The sequence below is a fragment of the Carcharhinus amblyrhynchos genome, chromosome 18 (assembly GCF_965287045.1).
Source record: "Carcharhinus amblyrhynchos chromosome 18, sCarAmb.v2.hapA, whole genome shotgun sequence".
NCBI lineage: Eukaryota > Metazoa > Chordata > Chondrichthyes > Carcharhiniformes > Carcharhinidae > Carcharhinus > Carcharhinus amblyrhynchos.
In genome coordinates, this window is record NC_137341.1 from 8,265,267 (window position 1) to 8,286,541 (window position 21,275).

At 41.8% G+C, this 21,275-nt stretch overlaps 1 protein-coding gene across 3 annotated transcripts in view; it reads right to left on the bottom strand.

Annotated features, from left to right (window-relative positions):
• Positions 1-21,275, bottom strand: part of ttyh3a (tweety family member 3a) — a 168,545-nt gene that overhangs the window by 95,352 nt on the left and 51,918 nt on the right. For all 3 annotated transcript variants that reach the window (XM_080206308.1, XM_080206310.1, XM_080206309.1), the window contains exon 2: positions 10,986-11,152. In XM_080206308.1, the coding sequence (XP_080062434.1) occupies positions 10,986-11,152 (167 nt within the window). The remainder of the gene's footprint in view (positions 1-10,985; positions 11,153-21,275) is intronic.

A 21,275-nucleotide genomic window follows, 5' to 3' on the forward strand; every position in this document is an offset into this window, starting at 1 on the left:
AGGGGGAGAGAGAGAGAGAGAGACTGCCAGAGGGGGAGAGAGAGAGAGAGACTGCCAGAGGGGAGAGAGAGAGAGAGAGACTGCCAGAGGGGGAGAGAGAGAGAGAGAGACTGCCAGAGGGGGAGAGAGAGAGAGAGAGACTGCCAGAGGGGGAGAGAGAGAGAGAGAGACTGCCAGAGGGGGAGAGAGAGAGAGAGAGACTGCCAGAGGGGGAGAGAGAGAGAGAGAGACTGCCAGAGGGGGAGAGAGAGAGAGAGAGACTGCCAGAGGGGGAGAGAGAGAGAGAGACTGCCAGAGGGGGAGAGAGAGAGAGAGACTGCCAGAGGGGGAGAGAGAGAGAGAGACTGCCAGAGGGGGAGAGAGAGACTGCCAGAGGGGGAGAGAGAGACTGCCAGAGGGAGAGAGACTGCCAGAGGGAGAGAGAGACTGCCAGAGGGAGAGAGAGACTGCCAGAGGGAGAGAGAGATGGAGAGAGAGAGAGAGATGGAGAGAGAGAGAGAGAGAGAGAGAGAGATGGAGAGAGACTGCGAGAGGGAGAGACAAAGAACCCACTCTGGTTCTTGCTTTTCCCCATTTCATTTTCTTAATCTCTGGTCTGCAGAGAAAAAAGATGCTCAAAGACTCCAAGGATTAGCTGGGTTATTCACACCAACCCTCCCTCTCTAACTACCACAGACCCAAATATGGTCAGGCCTACTGGTTTTTAGTTGGCTGGCCTACACATTTAGATTACCAATATCAGCTTACATCAGGTCTCCAGCATTAAACAGGTATTCAGCCCAACTGGTCCAGAATGGAATATTTGTGCCACATAAATGTCTATCCAGTTCTCTTAATGTAATCCTATCAACAAACCCTTTCCCCTTCATACATTTATCTAACTTAACCTTAAATGCATCATAAAGTGATGGTTGCTGGTCAGAATAGGTACTTCAAATTTGACACTGATCAGCCTGCATGCTGTCTGGAATGGAAAAGGTTGAATCCTCTCGAACGAGTTGGATGCTGATCAGGTCTCCTCTTACTCTCATTTCAGAAAGAAAATCCTGTCTGCTCAATCTTTCCCAAGGTTGTAGGCTCACAACTCTAATCAGATCCTTGTAAAACGCGCTCCAGCATTTCAATCATCTTTTTACACACAGGTATTCCAGGTCGATGTAAATTTAATATTTCTCTCTGTTCATGTACACTATTCCTCTTTTCAAGCTCTTTAAACCAATGACTGCACAGATGGCTATAATTTGCCTCAGTAAATGCAAAGCATCGGTGAGATTACACAGGTGGTGCCCAATCATAGGGCAATGCTTTACGAATGTTAAGTTGTTCACGTCTGGATCATAAAGTGGAGGGAAATGAATCTTCCCACCCAGAGATCTAACACTTGTACCTTCTTTACGTTTACATAGATCCAAAAGACACTGCATCTTTGTTACTGCATTTGGCAATTTAAAAGTGTACCGCAGACCATGGCACATAAGGCAGCCCAATATAGGAGACCATTTCATTTGTTTGGCAAAAATCACACTCATGCAAAACTCGGCATAAAAGACAAACCACAGTCCCCCCCGCCCCACCTTCACAACTACAAAATACTATCCTCGTGCTACTAAATGGATGTTTTTTTCACTACAGAAATGCGTGTTTTATTTACCTTATAGGTCAGCTTGTGGGATCAAGCCAGCGATCTCGGCTGTGTTGCAAAGATGCTATGCAGGAGTTTAAGACATAGCCGCACGGAACATATAGTGTGCACGGCATAGCAAGTGACGAACAGGAATAGGTCTTCCAGCAAAACGAGTGAAGCATGAAGCTGCTTTCAAGCTACAAGTGGTAACATTTGCTAGCTTGTCAAATAACTGTGCTGTGGCAAGGGAACCCCGTTAGTGAAATGACCGGTGCAAAAATGGAAGAAAGAATCTGCCCTGAAGATGCCCAAGGCCAAATGCTCCACGAGAACAGGGATTTTGAGAAGCATGCATTGGAATGAAAAAAAATCATCCTCAAAAATCATCGGAATCATTACATCGTCACCAGGAATGCAATGCATAAAAATCAAACCCCGCATCCAGCAAAGATTTCATACCAACAGCGAGCTGGTGAAGTCACTTAATGGAACAAAACCACAAGTGTTGCAACAGATGACCAAGATTGCAAATTTACCAAAAGACCTGACAGCTAAAATTACCATTATCAAAGTTTCTGATGATTCTTCAAAACAGCAGCAAAAACACAAATACCCACCAAGTCACATCAACTCAATGTGGGTGAAATGCCCATGAATTCCAATATACCCAGTAGTGGAACGAATTGTAAATAGTTCAAATGAAAACGCTTGAACGCTGGACAAGATTCACAGTAGCACTTGTCTGCATGGCCAAGAGAATTAAATTAGAATATATGGCAATTCCGCAATTTTACGAGCGAACAACGTAAAGATCAAGTTTCTTGTAGAAACTTTTGTGCACGTCCATATAATTGGATGTATGAGGATGGATAATGTGTAGAACAGGCATCCCTTTTGGCCTATGTGAAGAACGTAGCTTTATTGTGGGTCAAATTGCGAGTCTACTTAACTGATAAGACCATGAAGTGCTTCTGAAAAAACCCAGGGGGCCTATCAACCCTAGTTCAAGCTTTGGACGTGTGTTTCAACAAGCCAAAGAACACTTCAGTATCGAATGGGATAGGTGGATGGTTAACAGGGGGGAAAAAAGCTTGACAGCAAACGGAAGGGTGTGTGCTGCTCCGCAGGGTTTCCGTACAAAATCTTGGAATGCTACTTGTGCACCAAATATCATCAGATTGTTCAAACATGCAATTTGATGGATGGACAAGACAATGGTTTGTTGCGGTGGCATGATTTTGAAAGCAAAAGTGCCAATCTGATCCAGAGTAGGATCCTTGTAATTATGCCATAGCCAAAGTGACCTGCAAAGTAGTACATGAACTTTTTTCTCAGATCCCAAAGACAATGAACTGGATGGTTTTAAAATGTACCGATTACAGTTAAAGGTATCTTGGTACAATTAAATCTAATGTGAATCATTGCTGGGTTTTTTTTCCCCCGTATTCCAACATGGTGACTACCCTTGCCCTTACCACCGATTTGTGTTTTATACTCTTGTACAAGTCGACACCTTTTTTGAAATTTTTTTGAGTCTTCAAAGATCAGCTTATACCCTCCAATCTGCTGTAACTGATGCAATGACATGCCACATAATAGTGGGATGTAAACTCATTCCCAATCTCAAGCACATCAGTAGAGGTGCTTGGGAAAGCAATGAATTATTCAATGGGAAAGAAGGACCATTCATTTTGAAAGCTCTTACACAGATCCCAACAGAGCAGCTATCTTGTACAGCACAGGGATGGCAAGGGGTATTAAGTAGTACTGTTTAAAAAGATTAAGTTTATATTTATCTAGCATCTTTAATGTAACAAAATGCCCCAAACAACTTTACAAGAGCATTATAAAACAAAATAAAATACTGAGTGCACAAGAAAGTGGTCAGCCATGCATTCACCCTACATATCCTGCCGTTCTACTCTAACTACTAAGTCTCACAACACCAGGTTAAAGTCCAACAGGTTTATTCAGTAGCAAACACGGGGCTTTTCCCCTTCGTCAGCTGAGTGGGGAGTTCTGATAACAAACAGAGCAAGTAAAAGGCATACACTCCGTTTACAGAATACCGATTAGAATGTGTTCTTTACAGCTATTCAAATCTTAAAGGTGTCGACAATGTGAGTGGAAATAGCATTACGCATAGAGTAAAGAGATGTGTATTGTCTCCAGACAGGACAGTAAGCGAGATACTGCAAGCCCAGGCAAGTAAGGCGAGTTACAAATAGTGTGACATGAACCCAAGATCCCGGTTGAGGCCGTCCTCATGTGTGCGGAACATGGCTATCTGCTCAGCCTGTCTGGAGACAATACACATCTCTTTAACCTATGCTTAACATTATCCCCAATCTCACTGCCTGCACCTTTAAGACCAGAATGGCTGTAAAGGCTCGCATTCTAATCAGTATTCCGTAAACCGAGCGTGTGCCTTTACATGCTCAGTTTGCGATCAGAACTCCCCACTCACCCGACAAAGGGGAAAAGCCTGAAAGCTAGTGGCTTTTGCTACCAAATAAACCTGTTGGACTTTAACCTGGTGTTGAGACTTCTTAGTGCGTTTACCCCTGTCCAACGCCGGTATCTCCACATCATCACTATAATTAGCACATGGTATTGGTAGTAGTCCTTTGAGGTCCTATTTTTCAACTTGTTTCCTGGCTCTCCACATTCTGCTTTTAGGACCCTCATTCTTTTTTAACCTGTGTCGTTTGTATCAACGTGTACCCACAGCAACTGACAGTTCACCCTCCCCCTTCAGAACATCCTGCAACCGCTGGTGAGACACCCTCGACTCTCCTCGATTACTTTGTACCAACAACTTGCTGGCATCCATAATAAAAGGTCAATGGTTCAGACCGTAGTTTCAACCCCCGTTACAGATTAACCACCAAAATTAGTAGAGGTGACAGAGACATTTGGCCCATTAGTTTAAAATCGTATTCCAGTTCAGTTTTGCGTGTTTATTCTTGGGCATAACTCTATGAATTCCCCATCAACTGCCTGGTGGCAAGACTGAAAAGCCCAAATTTCTCCCAGTCACTCCTTCCAGGAGGGTTACCAATCTCACGGCTCTATTTCCTACCGCATTTAAGCATTGCTGTTTTTCACTGCATTATCTTCGGAAAATAAACTTATCTCTAGAATCACAAGATTTGTTTCTAATACCTTCCAAATATCGCACATGCTGATAAAATGAGACTGTGGAGATTAGACCCACTTAGATGCTTGGCACAGCTGTCTCTGGATAAATACACACATTGCACATCATATCGAGTGAAAGCACTCAGATTTATATGACAGCTGGATGTTAGATGAAGATGCCTTGAATGACTAAAGCGGTCACTTTAAACCACAGGTGGCTGTTTCCATTTAATTTGTTTTATACTATGACTACCATATATGAAGAGACCATAAAAAAAGACAGTAGGACTAGGGGGCACAGCCTCAAGATAAAAGGGGGGCGGTTTAGAACGGAGTTGAGGAGGAACTTCTTCACTCAAAGGGTGGTGAATCTCTGGAATTCTCTGCCCGTTGAAGTGGTGGAGGCTGCCTCGCTAAATATTTTTAAGACGCGGGTTGATGGGTTTTTGATAGGAGAGGGGATTAAGGGTTATGGGGAGAGGGCGGGAAAGCGGAACTGAGCAGCGACAGATCAGCCATGATCTTATTGAATGGCGGGGCAGACTCGAAGGGCTGGATGGCCTACTCCTGCTCCTATTTCTTATGTTCTTATGTTCTTATAATATTCACACCAAGATTCTGGTCACAGGATCAGACAAAATGCCAGTGATTCATATACATTCCCTTCTGCAACATAGCAGTTCCAACATTTGTGGTGACCAATGGAATGATTCAACATCAGAGATACATTTCTTTTCTTGAACCACAGAAATGGCATCATATGTTGCACACTTCGATACGCAAATAATGAGGATAAATTAATCAGGAGCAAATGAAGGTAAAGTCAGGTGAACAGCATAATACCACTGAGCATTCCAAAAAACAAGGCAAAGAAATGTTACCTGGAACACTGGATGTCAAACAAATTTTACCCCACAACCTAAAGTTCTCCATCCTGGCCAGAAAACAAAATAGTTACAGCATAGAGCGAAGGAACCCTCACCATTTAGTCATAAACATCACATCTAAGATATTTAAGAGAGCTAAGTAACAGTCATAAAGGAAGACTGTCAAAGTTATTTGAAGGGAATTTATATGTAGCAGTCACAAAGTGGAATCAGCAGTGTTTAGTCAAAGGCTTCTTTGAGTTTCAAAATTTATGTAGTCGAAATTGGTGTTATCTCTGTCACCTTAAATATTAGAAAAGAACAATAACAACAGTTTCTTTTGCTGAGGTTGCAAACGTCACTTCACATTTCACTTTACCACCACATTGTGAGCAACAAAAGTGAAGTCATTCGTGGTGAAGACACGGCTGGTGGCAGACTGTTTGCTGCCCACCCCTCGCCATTCTGGCAGCGTAGCAACTGTACCACCCACGTGTCAATCAGGACTCACATCCACTACATACATAGCTTATTGCCACAAGCCATTTTCAAGAAATGAAATGCAACCAAAGATCTTAAGTGAGGTGGAAAACTCAGCACTGATGTACGTGCCCAGGACAGTTGCATCCACTTTGTCTCCAGTTGATCATAATACCCCACAGTTTAAACCAAGGTGGAGTTAGCAGCAAGTGAAAAAAGAATTATATTCATAAGCTATTGGATCAGTTAAGAGTGAACTCTTATAGTTCATTAACAAAATCTTAACAGAAATTCATCAGCCACAGTCTTTGTTCTCCCAATTACATTTCTAAGTACCACAGTGAGCTAGGGATTGGGGGTTGCATGATGGCACAGTGGTCAGCACTACTGCCTCAGTGCCAGGGACCCAAGTTCAATTCCCAGCCTGGGTCACTGTGTGTGGAGTTTGCACGTTCTCCCTGTGTCTGCGTGGCTTTCCTCTGGGTGCTCAGGTTTCCCCCCGACCCAACAGTCCGATAGACATGCTGATTAGGTGCACTGACCATGCTAAATTCTCCCTCAGTGCACCCAAACAGGTGCTGGAGTATGGCTTCTAGGGGATTTTCAAAGTAACTTCATTGTAGTGTTAATGTAAGACTACTTGTGATTAATAAAATAAACTTGAAGGAAGCAAAAATGTTTAAGAATTAGGTAAAATAAAGTTCAAAAAATTGGGTAAAAGGGAATAAGGCTGCAGCTGCCTGAAGCATTTTGAAATGCAAATTAGCTCAACAGCAGGATAAACAGATATTTACTTAAGTGAAGTGGGAAACAATAGAGTAGAGAATTGTAGGTGTTGAAAATACAGAAGAGATGAGTTCAAAGTGGAAACATAAGAATACACACACATGCTAAAAGAATGGCTTCTAACTGAGTCCTTTAGATAGAGATTGAGATCAAAAGGGAAATATGCTATATTAGTAGCAGTTATGATCATAGCTACAACCAACTGGAAGAAAGTTCTCTCAGAACAGACGATCTTATGCTAGAAGCTGTCGTTTGAAAATCTCAAACTCTACACTGAATCAGAAGAATGGCTTCCCAAAGTTGAAGATACAACTCGTAGGTCGTAATGATTTGTTGAACTTAGCAGCAAGTTAAATTGTATGGGATGGTTGTTTCTTCAAATTAATAAACACTATTCTCTTTGAATTAATATAACAAGACTGGACCTTTGCTCACTGGTTTACATATCAGTTCTCAAATTATATCAAAACTGAAAACTAAATTAAGACCTCGCATTCCAAAGCTACCCTTTGGGTTTTGGGATGACTGCACACCTAACATCAGCGGTGTTCTTGACAGAAGCCATTAGTTGTCACTAATGGGCAGGTGGGCTTGCATGGAAAGCAGGGCCTGGTCAGCTAACTTCATCCATTCAAAGAATAGCTATGATGGAAACCACATGACTGCCAAGCACCATGGTTATAAATTCATGACAAGCACTCCAAAAGTACAGCTATTCCATTACAAGATTTTATTTGTCAGAAAATTGATGCAAGCTAAGTATAAACGTTATTGTGGATGTAAACAATTCAACTAGTGATATTTTAACCTTTAACTCTAGATTAACGTATCAATTAGAAAATCGTGGTTTAACATTGCAAGGACAAACTATTGTCATATCTGCAAATTTCCCAAGTTTAACCAAGAGGAGGATGGATGTCGGGGAAGGAAAAACTATACTTCAAGCAAATCGGGGGGGGGTATTATTTCAGGATAAACAAGAGTCAAGTGTTGGATGAATGCACTGTTTTAAGACATTGTGTTTCAGTGGTATCTCTTTTGGGTACTGCAGAATACTGCTGTGTAACCACAGTAAATGCAATTACAGACATAACGATTCCATGAAGGAGAAAGTTTAATGTGTCAATCCAAGTGACACAGGGCAGCAATATAAGCACAATAAAAGGACTTCTTCCATGTTTTATTTCTATTTTTCCTCAAAACTTGCTTTCTCATTTTAAATTACTTCTAAAATGCCAAATTCAAAGATGGGAGTTGTATGCTTCTTAAGATGCCAACAAGCTGGCCAAAGAGATGCAAGCAGCCCAGAGAGAGGACAAAGCACCATTAATAATCTAACTGCAATGCTGTAAAGCATTAATATCCTACTGGAACATTCTAGTTCATGTTTAACTGTTATGCAACAATGAACTTGCCTTCAAAATTTCATCAGGATAGACTGTTGCTAGATCAAAGGAGAATCCTGTACATAAAAATCACAGATACATCACTCTTGCTTATTACAATGTTAGCCAGGTGGAATAGGAGAGACAGAAACCCCTGCTTTGAGATTAAAACAAAGCAGGCTAGTTTAAAATAGGGACACAGTATACCTTGGTTATATATTATACGAAGATATTGTCTGCAAAAGCACATACATAATTATTTTTGAACAAGTATTATAGATTTAAACAGTATTTTTGTATTTTCTTGAGTTTTGGTCAATAAGCAAGTTACCCCTTGGCATAATGGGAAATAAGTTTAATTAGACAGACCACATTCTTTTGGAACAAAGAAGCATAAATCATATATCCTATCATTAGAGGCAGGCCAGGCAGCTACAAACTACCAAGGTTTTTGAAATGAATAGCAAGATTCAGCTTCTAACTGCAACGAAAAGATGTAATCAGCCTCCACCGATAAGGGGACAGAAAACAGTTAAGAGATGACTTCCTTCTTGTTCCCAGGACTGCAGGTGCTCAGAGCGACCCGACTGGATTTGTGCAGGTAAGGTTACTAGGCAACAGAGGAAGAACCTCTGGGTTTGGCTGTCTAATGAATTCTTGATTCAGCTCAAAGGTAGAATGCTATTGGCCAAAATAAATAAAGTGTATGAATGTAATTGGACCATCCAGCTTAGATGGCAGGCTGGGCAGAAGGATCAAATCTTCAGAAATGTACATCTGCTGTGCTCGTGTGATGTAACGTCAGAGAGAAAGCTGGAATCCTCTGACTATCTCTCTCCCAATAAGTGTTGGTCAAATAAAGAACGTCTTTAACTGCATACTGTCTTTCGCAAGTCTTTGCGTTAGCTACGATTAGCTGAATACAAGACACCCCCAGAGGGACGCTTGAGAAAATCCCCTTACATTGGTCATGAAGTGAGTTAGAAGAGAACTCCATGTCGAAGCACCAACATAAAGCTTGTGAAATCTATTCACCCACAAAGAGGACAGGTGGCTACTTCTGATCAATGCTTGTTTTCAACAATTGCAAGGATGATTTCAAAATAAGCTGACTTTTATATTTTTAAACCCCACTGAGCTGGCTCCAGTCTGTTCATTTTATCCCATTCTGGATCTCACATTTTTTTCATTCGTTCATGGGATCTGGGTGTCGCTGGGGAGGCCAGCATTTATTGCCCATCTCCAAGTGCTTTTGAGAAGGTAGCGGTGAGCTTTCTTGAACCACTGTCATCCATCTGACTGCTGCCCAGAATACTATTAGGAATCAAGTTCTAGAACTGTGCTGCTGAACGAGCCTTAAAAAGTTGAAAGAATATTAGAGTCCGGAAAGGACAGCATTGATCTCCAAATGAAATAAACAAAACGAATGGCACATTTGCAACAAAAAAAATTCTCCAACCAGCCAGGGAAATGAGAAAACTGTGGAAATCGAAATCAAAGTTCTCCAGCAGCAAAAAGATAACAGTTTGAAAAGACAAATCCAAGAAACAGGAGCTGTAGTTCCAGCCAAAATGCCATAAAGTAGGAAAATCAGAGTGAGAGACACAGACACAGACACACAGAGAGCAGCTGTGGCAGTTGACACTCTTAATGCAGTAACGTATTTAAAGTTGTACAATATTTCATGACACAACCACAAGGAGGAACAAAGGACAAGGGGCAGAAAAATCAGAAAAGACTTCAGTTACAGGGCAATTCTAAAAAGGGAGTCTGTAAACAATGCAAGACTTCAAAGGAGGCAATTAAGATCACAATAAGGCAGCTGAGGTGGTAATTAGCTCCAAGAAAAAGGCTATATTAGGCTCAAAATCGGCAGTAAATGAGTAAATGGTGAGGGAGAGGGGGAAGAGGGGGCTCTTCCCACTCTCCCGCACAGACCACACCCCCGCAAAGGGCAGCGACGGATCCCGCCCCACCCCAAGGTGGAGGGACAGGGTGCCGGGCCTGAGACAGAGGCCGGTAGTGGAAGCATAAAGATGGCATGGAGTAAGGGCACCGACAGACCCGGGAGTGGGATGATTGCAAATCATTTCAAATCTAGGCCCTCTATCCTTTTATAGTTTCTCACTATCTACTCCATCCAGCCCCTCATGATTTTGAGCACCCCTATCAATTCTTCTCTTAGCCTTCTTCTCTCCAAGAACAGTCCCGACCTCTCCAATGTGTTCTCATATATGAAGTTTCTCATCCCTGGAACCATTCTTGTAAAGTTCTTCTCCACTCCCTCCAATGCATTTACATTCTTCCTATTATGTGGCACTCAGCTGGGTTACTGTGTACAGTTCTGAGGTATAACCAGTGTCTTGCATAAGTTCAGCATTACCGCCTTGCTCATTTACTCTATACCACTGTTATTAAAGCCCAGGATGCTCTGTGCTTGACGAACTGCTGGCTTCACCTGTCCTGTTACCTCCAATGATCTATGTACACATACACCAGGTCCCAATGCTTCTGCACTCCCTTAAGAATTGCACCCATTACTTTATATTGCCTCCCCATGTTCTTCCCATCAGAATGCATCACCTCACATTTCACATAGAAGAGTTCTGCATCACCGAGACAAATAAGCTTCACCATAGCCAAGGGAAAAAAAGTAAATATCTGCACAAGGAACACGACTCAAAACGGATGGGCATTTCTCACCTGCACACAAGTGTTGCTATGATGACACACCATGCTGTACAGCAGCAGTCTGCATTTGGCTGATCTTCACTCTTCCTCCGACAGCACAGCCAAAAGGAATAGAACAGAAGAAAGAGGAGGTTGAGGGCGAGGCAGACGAGAGCAACTCCACCCAGCAGCAACAATGACTGTAGAAGAGAGAGAGGGGGAGAAAGAGTTAATATTCAATGCAATAACTGAAATTACTCCTGTCGCCCTCAAATTCAGAGGCATTCACAATACATGTACCAAAGAAACTAGTCCTTGAAGCAAGGCATGAAGAACTCTTACACTTCTCATGCATCAGTGAGTGCGTAACCTGGCGTTGAATATCCATACAACAATGCAGAATGAAAAAGGAGGATTTTTTTGAGAGGGGATACTGCAGTAATGGAAGCATACTGAAGCTGGAGACAAAGGTTTTTTTTAAACACTGAAAACTTTGAAGGTTAAAAAGTTCAGCTTAAATTTTTTGCTAAATCATACTCCTAACACAAAAACAATTCAAGACAACATAATGGCAGAAATAGAAAGTGCCTCCCACATTTTTGCTCAAAGTGTGAAATCAGGATTAACAGTGGCATGTTAATTTGAATTGCGGGAAATGTGCGGGAAACTCGTAAACAGTTTCAGTAGAAAGGGCTCTCAAATGCTGGCATTTAAGTATGTTTGCTTTACTATTTATTACTGTAGGTTAAAATTACTGGACAATTTCACAATGTTGCATTTTTAGGGGCAAACAAGCCAAACTACGTCCATGAATCTGCAGAACATAACATTTTTCAGCATTTTTCTTTGAAACAGAGAAAATCTTAAAATTTGCTTTTTCTGAAACATTTCCACCATCATTGAGCACATACGCTCAATTATAAACACTTTAATAAATGCATTTTGGGAATGTTAAGAGTATATGTGATGCGTAAATCATGTCATCATTTCAAAGTAAATATTCACAGTAGAAGCTGCTACTGGATTTTAAGTACAATTGTCAAAAAAAGGGCGCTGGGGTTGAAAGGTTAAAATGAACTTACTTCAAACTAAATTCAAAAATGACCGAATGTTTTTTATTTTATCACCTTTGTGAAGCACAACACTATTGCAAATAATGGACTTCTTCATTTCATGGTATCAGTTTCTGTCTGTTACAGAAGGAACTGTAGAATGAACCATGATTTATAAATGAAAGAAAGCCCCAAAATAGCATAAAATTTAAAAAGGAACAATTGATGGAATCCAATCAAGGCAAAAGCTGTTACCACTGTCATAGACAGAAAATTGCAGCAAGAAATAATTTTATTGAGGTGGAAACATTGTATCACAAGACGACAGGTATTGTAATGCTGAGCGATCACTCACAGACAGCAACACTTCCTCTGATTGTAAGCAGGAAGCTGGTAAGTCAATAATGACATAATGAGATGAATAAACACCCAGCAAGCAATAATCAAGTGTTGACTCATTTTAGCTGCTTTTATCAGAGCATAAAAACAAAAAACAGCTGGCTCATGCCTAATGTTTACATGTAAATTCAGACAGTGATTTCAATGACTTAAGCCATCAAGAATGCACAGAAAATAAGCATTTATGTTATATATTTGCATGCCACAGCTTGCAGACAATTAAACATTTTTGAAGTGCAGCAACTGTTGTTTTGTCAGCAAACTCCAAGTCACAGTAAATGTCCCACAAACAGCAATTTGGTGAGTGACCTTTGTTCTGATTTGGCAGGTGGTAAGTGCCATGCAAACCAAATCCCACGGGGAAACTTGGCAAGCTCTCTCAACTCTTTACTTTTTGCATTTTACCATGGGAAGATACAGTCACGCAAGTCAGAAGGCACAATTTTCAGTAACACTTGAAAATATTTATTCACAAAATGAAATACAATATAAACACAAGATTATTTACACAGATAAAATTATCTTACAGATCATTCCCTCAACAAAAATTTCCTACTTGGTTGGACTCACCAACACCCACTTAAGCAACACTCCTTGATAGATACTTAGTCTCTTAAAAATTCCAATATTACCACAAGGCAAGCCTACTAGTGTTACGGGGGGGGGGGGGGGGGGGGTGATGTCACAGGGCTTCTTTCTTTCTTCCACACTGCTGTGGAAAGTTAAGGAAAAAAAAAACACTGAAAACAAAAAACTTTGCTTTCTGAAAGCAATAGACACTTATGGGTTCAAAACTGAAAACTGCCTCACTTTGCTTCTTCACAGTTCTTTCCCCAACACAGAGCTCCACTCCAGGAAGCCTTACATTGGCATTCCTAAACACAGCTCACATCCCTATTTAGTACGCTTTTCATTTTTCGTATTTGCGCCATTGTTCTTAATCCTTCTTCGAAACCTAACATTCCCAGAAAATAAAATCTTTCATGTTCTCCTTACTGCCCCTATTCCTGGATAAAATAAAGTTTCATGACCTTGCTTTATTTATTTATGTCCTTTGCCAAGTTGTGAACTCTTACTTCCCTTAGATTCTTATGTTCAGTTGTTACATTTCTAACAACTAGCAGCAGGAGTAGGCCATCTGGCTCTTCAAGCCTGCTCCACCTTTCAATAAGATTATGGCTGGTCTTTTTGTGGACTCAGCTCCACTCACCCACCCACTCACCAGAACCCTTAATTCCTTTACTATTCAAAAATTTACCTATCCTTACCTTAAAAGCATTCAATGAGGTAGCTTCAACTGCTTCACTGGGCAGGGAATGACATCATCACACGAGAATACCATCCACCAGGTACATAGTCTTGCAACTCGGCCAACGTTGTCTACCTAATACGTTGCAAGAAAGGATGTCCCGAAGCATAGTACATTGGGGAGACCACGCAGGCGCTACGACAACGGATGAATGAACATCGCTCGACAATCATCAGGCAAGACTGTTCCCTTCCTCTTGGCAAACACTTCAGTGGTCACGGGCAATCGGCCTCTGACCTTCGGGTAAGCATTCTCCAAGGCGGCCTTCACGACACGCGACAGCACAGAGTCGCTGAGCAGAGACTGATAGCCAAGTTCCACACACGAGGACTGTCTCAACAGGGATCTTGGATTCATGTCGCACTATCTGTAACCCCCGTGACTCGCCTGGGTTTGCAAAACCTCACTTACTGTACTGTCTGGAGACAATACACATCTCTTCAACCTGTGCTCAATGCTCCTTCCACTCACATTGTTGGCCACTTTAAGACTTGAATAGCATGTTATGTGTAAAGATTCGCATTCCAATCAGTAATCTGTAAACTGGCTGTGCTGTTATATGCTGTCGGAGGCCAGTACTCTCCATTCACCTGACGAAGGAGAAAAACCTCAAAAGCTTGAGTTTACCATCAAATAAAATCAGCTGGACTTAAACCCGGTGTTGTCAGACTTCTCACTGTGTTTACCCCAGTCCAACGCTGGCATCTCCACATCATGACTCTTATGCATTCCCATTTCTCTTCATCCCACCACTGCCAGCCTTCGGCTGCCTAGACACTATGCTCTGGAACTCACTGTCTATGCTTCTTCGCCACTCGCTTCTACTTTAGTACACTCCTTAAAAACTGGCTCCGTCACCAAATCTTTGGTCACCCAACTTAGAATTTTTCTTACGTGCTGCATCTTATGGCGCAATGCCCCTGTGAAGCTTATATAAATGCAAATTGCCGTTCAATAAAAGCAAGACAAATTGGAAATCTCTGATTCAACCAAAGAAATTATTTCAGCAATTGCACCTCTCTTACTTTCTTCCCTCTTTTAAAGGAGCCCATTGAGTATGTCCCACTGTTCAATGAGTGAACGGCTGATCCAAGTGCAGTCACGATCCTATTTGTCCTCCGTGACTCTTCGGCTACATTGTACATCAAAAGGAATTCCACCTTGCATATATTCAATGATCCAGCCACAACTGCTCTCCATACGAAGAGAATGTCAAAAATCCTCAGAAATTTCTCCTGGTAGCCACTCTAAACGGGAGACCCTTTCTTTTTAAACTGTGCTCCGTAGTTTTAGGTTCACCCACAAGCGATTTCCCCCAGAATCTACCCCGTCGTGCTGCCTCAGAATCTTCTGTACGATCATCGCTCATCCTTCTAAATTCATAAGCCCAAACTACTCAACCTCTTCTCTCAGTTCAGTCCCTTCGTCGCAGGAATCGACCTGTGCACGCAGCCGGAGACAGCAACTGCACAATACTGCTTTATAACGCTCCTGCAAAGTGCCTTGGGGATATTTCCCTGTGCTTAAGATGTCATATAAATACAAGCTGGTTCAAATTAGTTACAGTAATTAGGTGGTTTTGCCTTACTCTCAGAAGATCCAAGAGTGTGATCAGAAATTGTCGAGTCACACTTGGTGTTGGGTAACAGACTGAAGTGACAAATTAGAGTTGAACACCAGAACTGTACCACCTCGTCTGCCACAGAATCAGAGCGGGCAATGGTCCAACAACAGAAATCTCTTGACCTTAGGCATGAATTTTTGGTCTCTCTCGAGTGAGGCCATAAAATCCCACCCAACGTATTTTCAGACATTCTAACTTCATAGCATTCTCATTTATAGAAGGAACTTAGGGAATGATTTCTTTCTTAAAAAAAAAATCACAATTCACGTAAATTTCTGAAAGCTCTAATTTTTTTTCATTTGAAATGGCCAAAAAAAGGGACCAATGACTTGCGGTTGTCCCATCCTACCGCAACAATTAGTCTGCATTTATTTTAATTCACCAAAGCAGCGATACCTTTGAAGGATTACTGTTGAATAACTTCTCATTATAGCATGATACAACAGAAAGGAGCCATTCAGTCCATTGTGCCAGTGTAACACTATCCCATTTGCGCTCTGAGCTTTCTGGCACTGTGGCACAGTGGTTGGTACTGCTGTCTCACAGCACCAGGGATCCGGGTTCGATTCCAGCCTTGGGTCACTCCGTGTGTGCAGAGTTTGCACATTCTCCCTGGAACCACGTGGATTTCCTCCCACAATCCAAAGATGAGAGAGATGATTGGCCATGCTAAATTGTCCTTCAGTGTCAGGAGGACTGGCAGGATAAATATGTGGGGTTACGGGAATAGTCCTGGATGGGGTTGTTGTCAATGCAGGCTCAATGGGCTGAATGGCCTCCTTCTGCACTGTTGGGATTCTATGATTCTTTCCTCATACCTCTACAAATATTTATTCAATTCCCTTTTGAAGGTATTGTTCAATTTGCTTCCACAATAGTTTCAAGCAGTGCATTCCAAATGATAAAAATCCACTGCATCGATCTTCTTTTCTCACGTCACCTCTTGTTCTTTCATCAATTACCTTCAACCTTAGCTCTCCGGTTACCTTAAACAGCTAGAAACAAACAGTCTCTCTCTCTCTCCTCACTCAGTCAAAACCCTCTATGATTTTGAACATCCGTAACAAATCTGCCCATTTCCCCAGTTCTCCTCAAGTCTGTTACTATCCTCCTCACTGTTTAAGTTTCCGAGATTTAAGTCACCTGCAAACTTTGACATTATGCCCATATACCCGTATCCAGATGTGGACCGTTTCATCATGAACAGTGAGTGAGCAACTAAATTACTGTTGCCCGACACTGATTAGGAGCTGAATTACCAGAAGGGATATGCACCATTGAGTGAGGCAGTGAATATAATTGGATAGCTATCACAGGCCTAAAGCCTCCTCCTGTGCTGTGTGGTTCTACGAAAAACTCACGCTGCTGAAATTATCCCAGATGGGGTCGAACATATGTCGATGAATGATGTAACAGAGTGACTCTATCAATAACAGGCCTGAGACTTACTCAATATTCAGCACTGTTTATATTATACCAAAGGAGGACCAACTCAATTACACAAGTCAAGTTGATGATGACAATTTTAACAGTTTAGGTAATCTTCAGTCGAGAAGAAGAAAGCAACGGCCTGCAATTCCCATCGTTACAAAACCCAATAACAATTAGTGAGATCTTTTCACAAATGACTATATCCTGCTGTGTTTATTTGATCTTTACAGAAGCATCACATCCCAAGTATAAAGCTAAAAATTACAAGATAATGGAATTAACAGTCCCAATTCTAGCTAGTATTCAGTAATTATGAACCAACCTACTGTAAGGCACCATGATAAACCACTGCCAGAAAGCAGAGCTCCTCAGGCCCAGTCATTAATAAAAAAAATTCATCATTCATCAGGTTTTTTTAAAATTCATTTATGGGACACGGATGCTGCTGGCTGGCCGGCCAGCATTTATTACCCATTCCTAGTGGCCCGAGGGCTGTTGAGAATGAACCACATTGCTGTGGCTCTCGAGCCACTTGTCAGCCAGACCAGGTGAGGATGACAGATTTCCTTCCCTTAAGGAAATGAGCTTTTTCGATAATTGACAATGGTTTTTTTTAACATCAGTAGATTCTTAATTCCAGATTTTTTTTTTTAAAAATTCAAATTCCACTATCTGCTGTGGTGGGATTCAAACCTGGGTCCCCAGAACACTCGCTGAGTTTCTGGATTAATAGTCTAGCAATAGTCTAGGGCTAATGTTCCCCTCCAATAGCAGTCAGCAATTGGTGGAAAATTGTTGGCACAGGTTTTCTCATGACTCAACTGCAAATATAACTCTGCCGTACAAATCCAAAGGGAATAAAATAATAAGAGGAAATACCGTCACTCAGATCCACCACAATGACTACAGCCAGCTGTGAAAATGAAATAAACGACTGAAGGAGAGGGAGCTGAGGCAGGGAGAGTATTGGGGGAGGGGAGAGAAGGACAAAGCTACACTGAGACAACAGAGGAGCGACATGGGAAAAAAGGTAGGTGCCAGGTGGAGAGAGGGCCAGAGAAAGAAAGCAATGGAGAGGGGACAAAGAAAAACTGAGAGCACATGAAAGAGGGAGGAAACCAGGACTACTTACAAACCAGGGTTAAGAAATAGTCTTCTTATGTACTCTCCAGAAACTGTGCTTTCCACAGGCAAACACGCTCTTCTTTCAAATCAAAACTTGACCTTCTGCTCTAAACATCTGGCATGCAGATTCTACAAGGTGAACAACAAGTCTTTCTACCACTTGGGTTTGCTCCAGAAATAACAGTCTATATCCAGCATGCTCCAAATGATTCAAGACTCATAGAAAACACTGATTTGACAGAGTGCCCTAAGCCAAAATGCCTATTTAAGCAAAATTGAAGAAGAATGATGAAGCAGATAAACAAATGCGTTACTTAACAATCAAGTCTGAGCATATTAATCTGTATTGAAAACTCTGGCTGAAGAAATGAACTTCAAAGTCATAGACCATCTGTGCAGTGGCAAAGAAACTCAAAAAACTGAAGAAAATGCACAAACCAGCTGATCATTCTTCTGATATCCAAAACTATTGCAGCAGCCAGACATTGAGCCAAATCTGGATGGGAGGAGTATATCATGGAGTCTGTGCCCTCCAGCTTGAACAATGTTAGCAGCATAACTTGTGGCAGTTTGAGCTGATAACAGTTCAGCAACACCCAGTATCTGGGACCTTAGTAAACCATGAAACCAACAGGCTATATCCTCAACTAATAAGGCTTAAGGATCAAGAAACATAATTACTGAGAAAGTGAATTACAAATCAAATCAGCTTTATAAATAGTAAAAAGGTTAAACTCAGTTCGAGAGAGAGAGAGAGAGAGATAGAGCGCCTTCAAACCAGAAAGATGTTCTGCTCTGGTTACGAGGTGCATGATGTATCATGGCATCACCCAGGTTTGATCAAGTTGCTGGTTTAAGTTTTATAAGTGCAGCAATGAACACCATGCCAATTATCTTCAGATACTCCACAACCGTGGGGAATACCACTCAGGTTGTCACTACAGAGCAGCAGCATGAAACAACGAGGTTGTTCAAATTTCTGAGATGCTTTACCCTTCCAGGGTACTTTTGAGTTAAATTGAGCACTTTTTCAAGCCTAATGTGGTATACAGTGTGATACACCGCAAGCGATGATCTGATCGGTGTAGTCATTATCCTGCAGGACAGCTTTGAAGCACCCAAATTCAGCATAGGGCTCGAACTGAGAGTAAAATGTCTCGTGCCAATCTTGTAGCTCACGCAGTTGTAGGAACCCCAACATAAATTCTGACCAGTGAAGCTAGGCTTACGGCAGACAGTAGCAAAGAACCTATTAGCAAGTTTTTCAACTGGTAAGTTGAAGAGAGAGTTTTAGACCTCTCCATTTTAAAAGCAAATTTGAACTTGGGATGGAACGTATCTAGGTGTGTTAGAAATTTCAATGCCAGTGCAATGGCAGATATGTAGGCCAGAGGAGTCTATACAGGTATATTAATATTGTCGTCTCTAGTCCACACTTTCAAAGCCAATAAAAAGCAGTCAAAGTATACTGCTGTGTCTGTTCATTGGTATTCCTGCCATTGTAGTCTCAAACACAGACCTGAACTGAACTTTTGAATTAGTACACTGATATGCATCCAATTCAGTTCCATTTATATTTGCCACACCTAAAATTCAGCGTAAATGCCTGCTGAAGCTCTATGCGACAAAATGAGCAATGAGTTGAATGAAATTCAACACCGAAAGAGCTGGAAAGGGAGGAATTGTATAGTTAAGAATCTGGTTTGTTTCTCCAGCCAGAAGACAATGTGTTCTGTAGCAGTATTTGGCTTCGCTTCTCAGGCTCAAGAACAAATGCCTAATTATTTCATGTGCTATACTGTAGCTAAGAGAGGAAATCCTGGCCACTTGGGGTTATTCCATTGAATGCAAACTTTAAATTGCAGGAACAGATGTCCTGTCTGCCCAATTCAATGCATTGAGTTTGAATAAAAATGATATTTCTGCAAAAAGAAAATACACACACACACACTGACTGTATAATAATGATGAGGTTCCAATACTATATTAAATAGCTTGATGGAAGATATTCGGATAACCTTAACGTACTTTTAGATCTCTGGCTATCAGAAATGCAGACTCATCCCTCGGTCATACTTAAACTAACAATACTACAAATAGCATGAGTACGTTTTCTTACAACTTCTGTTTTAGGACTACCTAAACTGGGAGTCACGAGATGACATTTTGGGGTCAGAGCTCTGGAGCAGTAATAGCTGCCACAAAGCTCTGACTGAATGTTAACAGCAGCGAGCTGCCTTTAATATGGTGGGCATGGTCTACCTAGCCAATGCTGGAGGCCTAATTCCTCCCCCTCCCCTCCCCACAGCTCCCAGCAACTTCAAAACCTGAAACTAGAGACCCAGTGGGAAAGATTTTGGGAAGTACTGTTCTATTTTTGTGCAGCCTGCTTGTTGCATTCTTCGATCCTTAAGGATCGTCATGCAGCCACGCATGTTCGCATCTGAAGGAAGTGCTGTTGATGCATGACTTATACATCCACAATTATTCCATGGTCAGGCACCAACGCAGCTGACAAGTGTAAACGGTCAGTCAGTCATTACTTTAGTCAGTCTTTTAAAATGACTCTTTTAGGTCCTTGCTTAAGGCTCCTACACCATTTCCATCTCTCCTTCCTGTAGTCTCGTCTATTTCTTGTTCTTGTTCTTCGTTTTTTTTCCCAGGGATTTTAACACCCTAAGCTCCAGGATGGAAGGTGTCAGTATTCCAAATGGTGAACAGTTTTTCCTTTTTCTCCAAAATTTCTCTGCTTTCAAATCCCTCCAGAACCTTTTCATTATTTATATACAAGGTTCAGAAGCATAATCAGCAGTCAGAAGCACTGTCAGTGAAAACTCCACATATATGCTTCCAAGAAGAGTATTGTGCGCTGTTCTGGTCTCCTTTTCTGAAGAAGGATGTTCGTGCCCTTGAGGGAGCGTAGTAAAGATTTACCTGTCTTATTCTGGGGATGGCAGGATTGACACATGAGGAGAGACTGACTAAGTTGGATTATTTTTGCCGGAGTTCAGACGAATGAGGGGGGAGATCTCAGAGACTTATAAAATTCCAACAGGACTTGACAGGGTAGATGCAGGGAGGATGTTCCCAGTGGTGGGGAGTCCAGAACCAGGGGTCACGGTCTGAGGATTCAGGATAGATACGAGGAAGACATTTCTTCACCCGAAGAGTGGTGAGCCTGTGGAAATCGTTACCACAGGAAGTAGTTGATGCCAAAACATTGAATGTATTCAAGAGGCGGTTATATATATAGCACTTGTGTCGAATGGAATCAAGGGCTACGGGGAGAAAGCTGGGTTAGGCTACTGAGTTGGACACTCAGCCATGATCATGATGGACGGCAGAGCAAGCTCGAAGGGCCAAATGGCCTCTTCCTGCTCCTT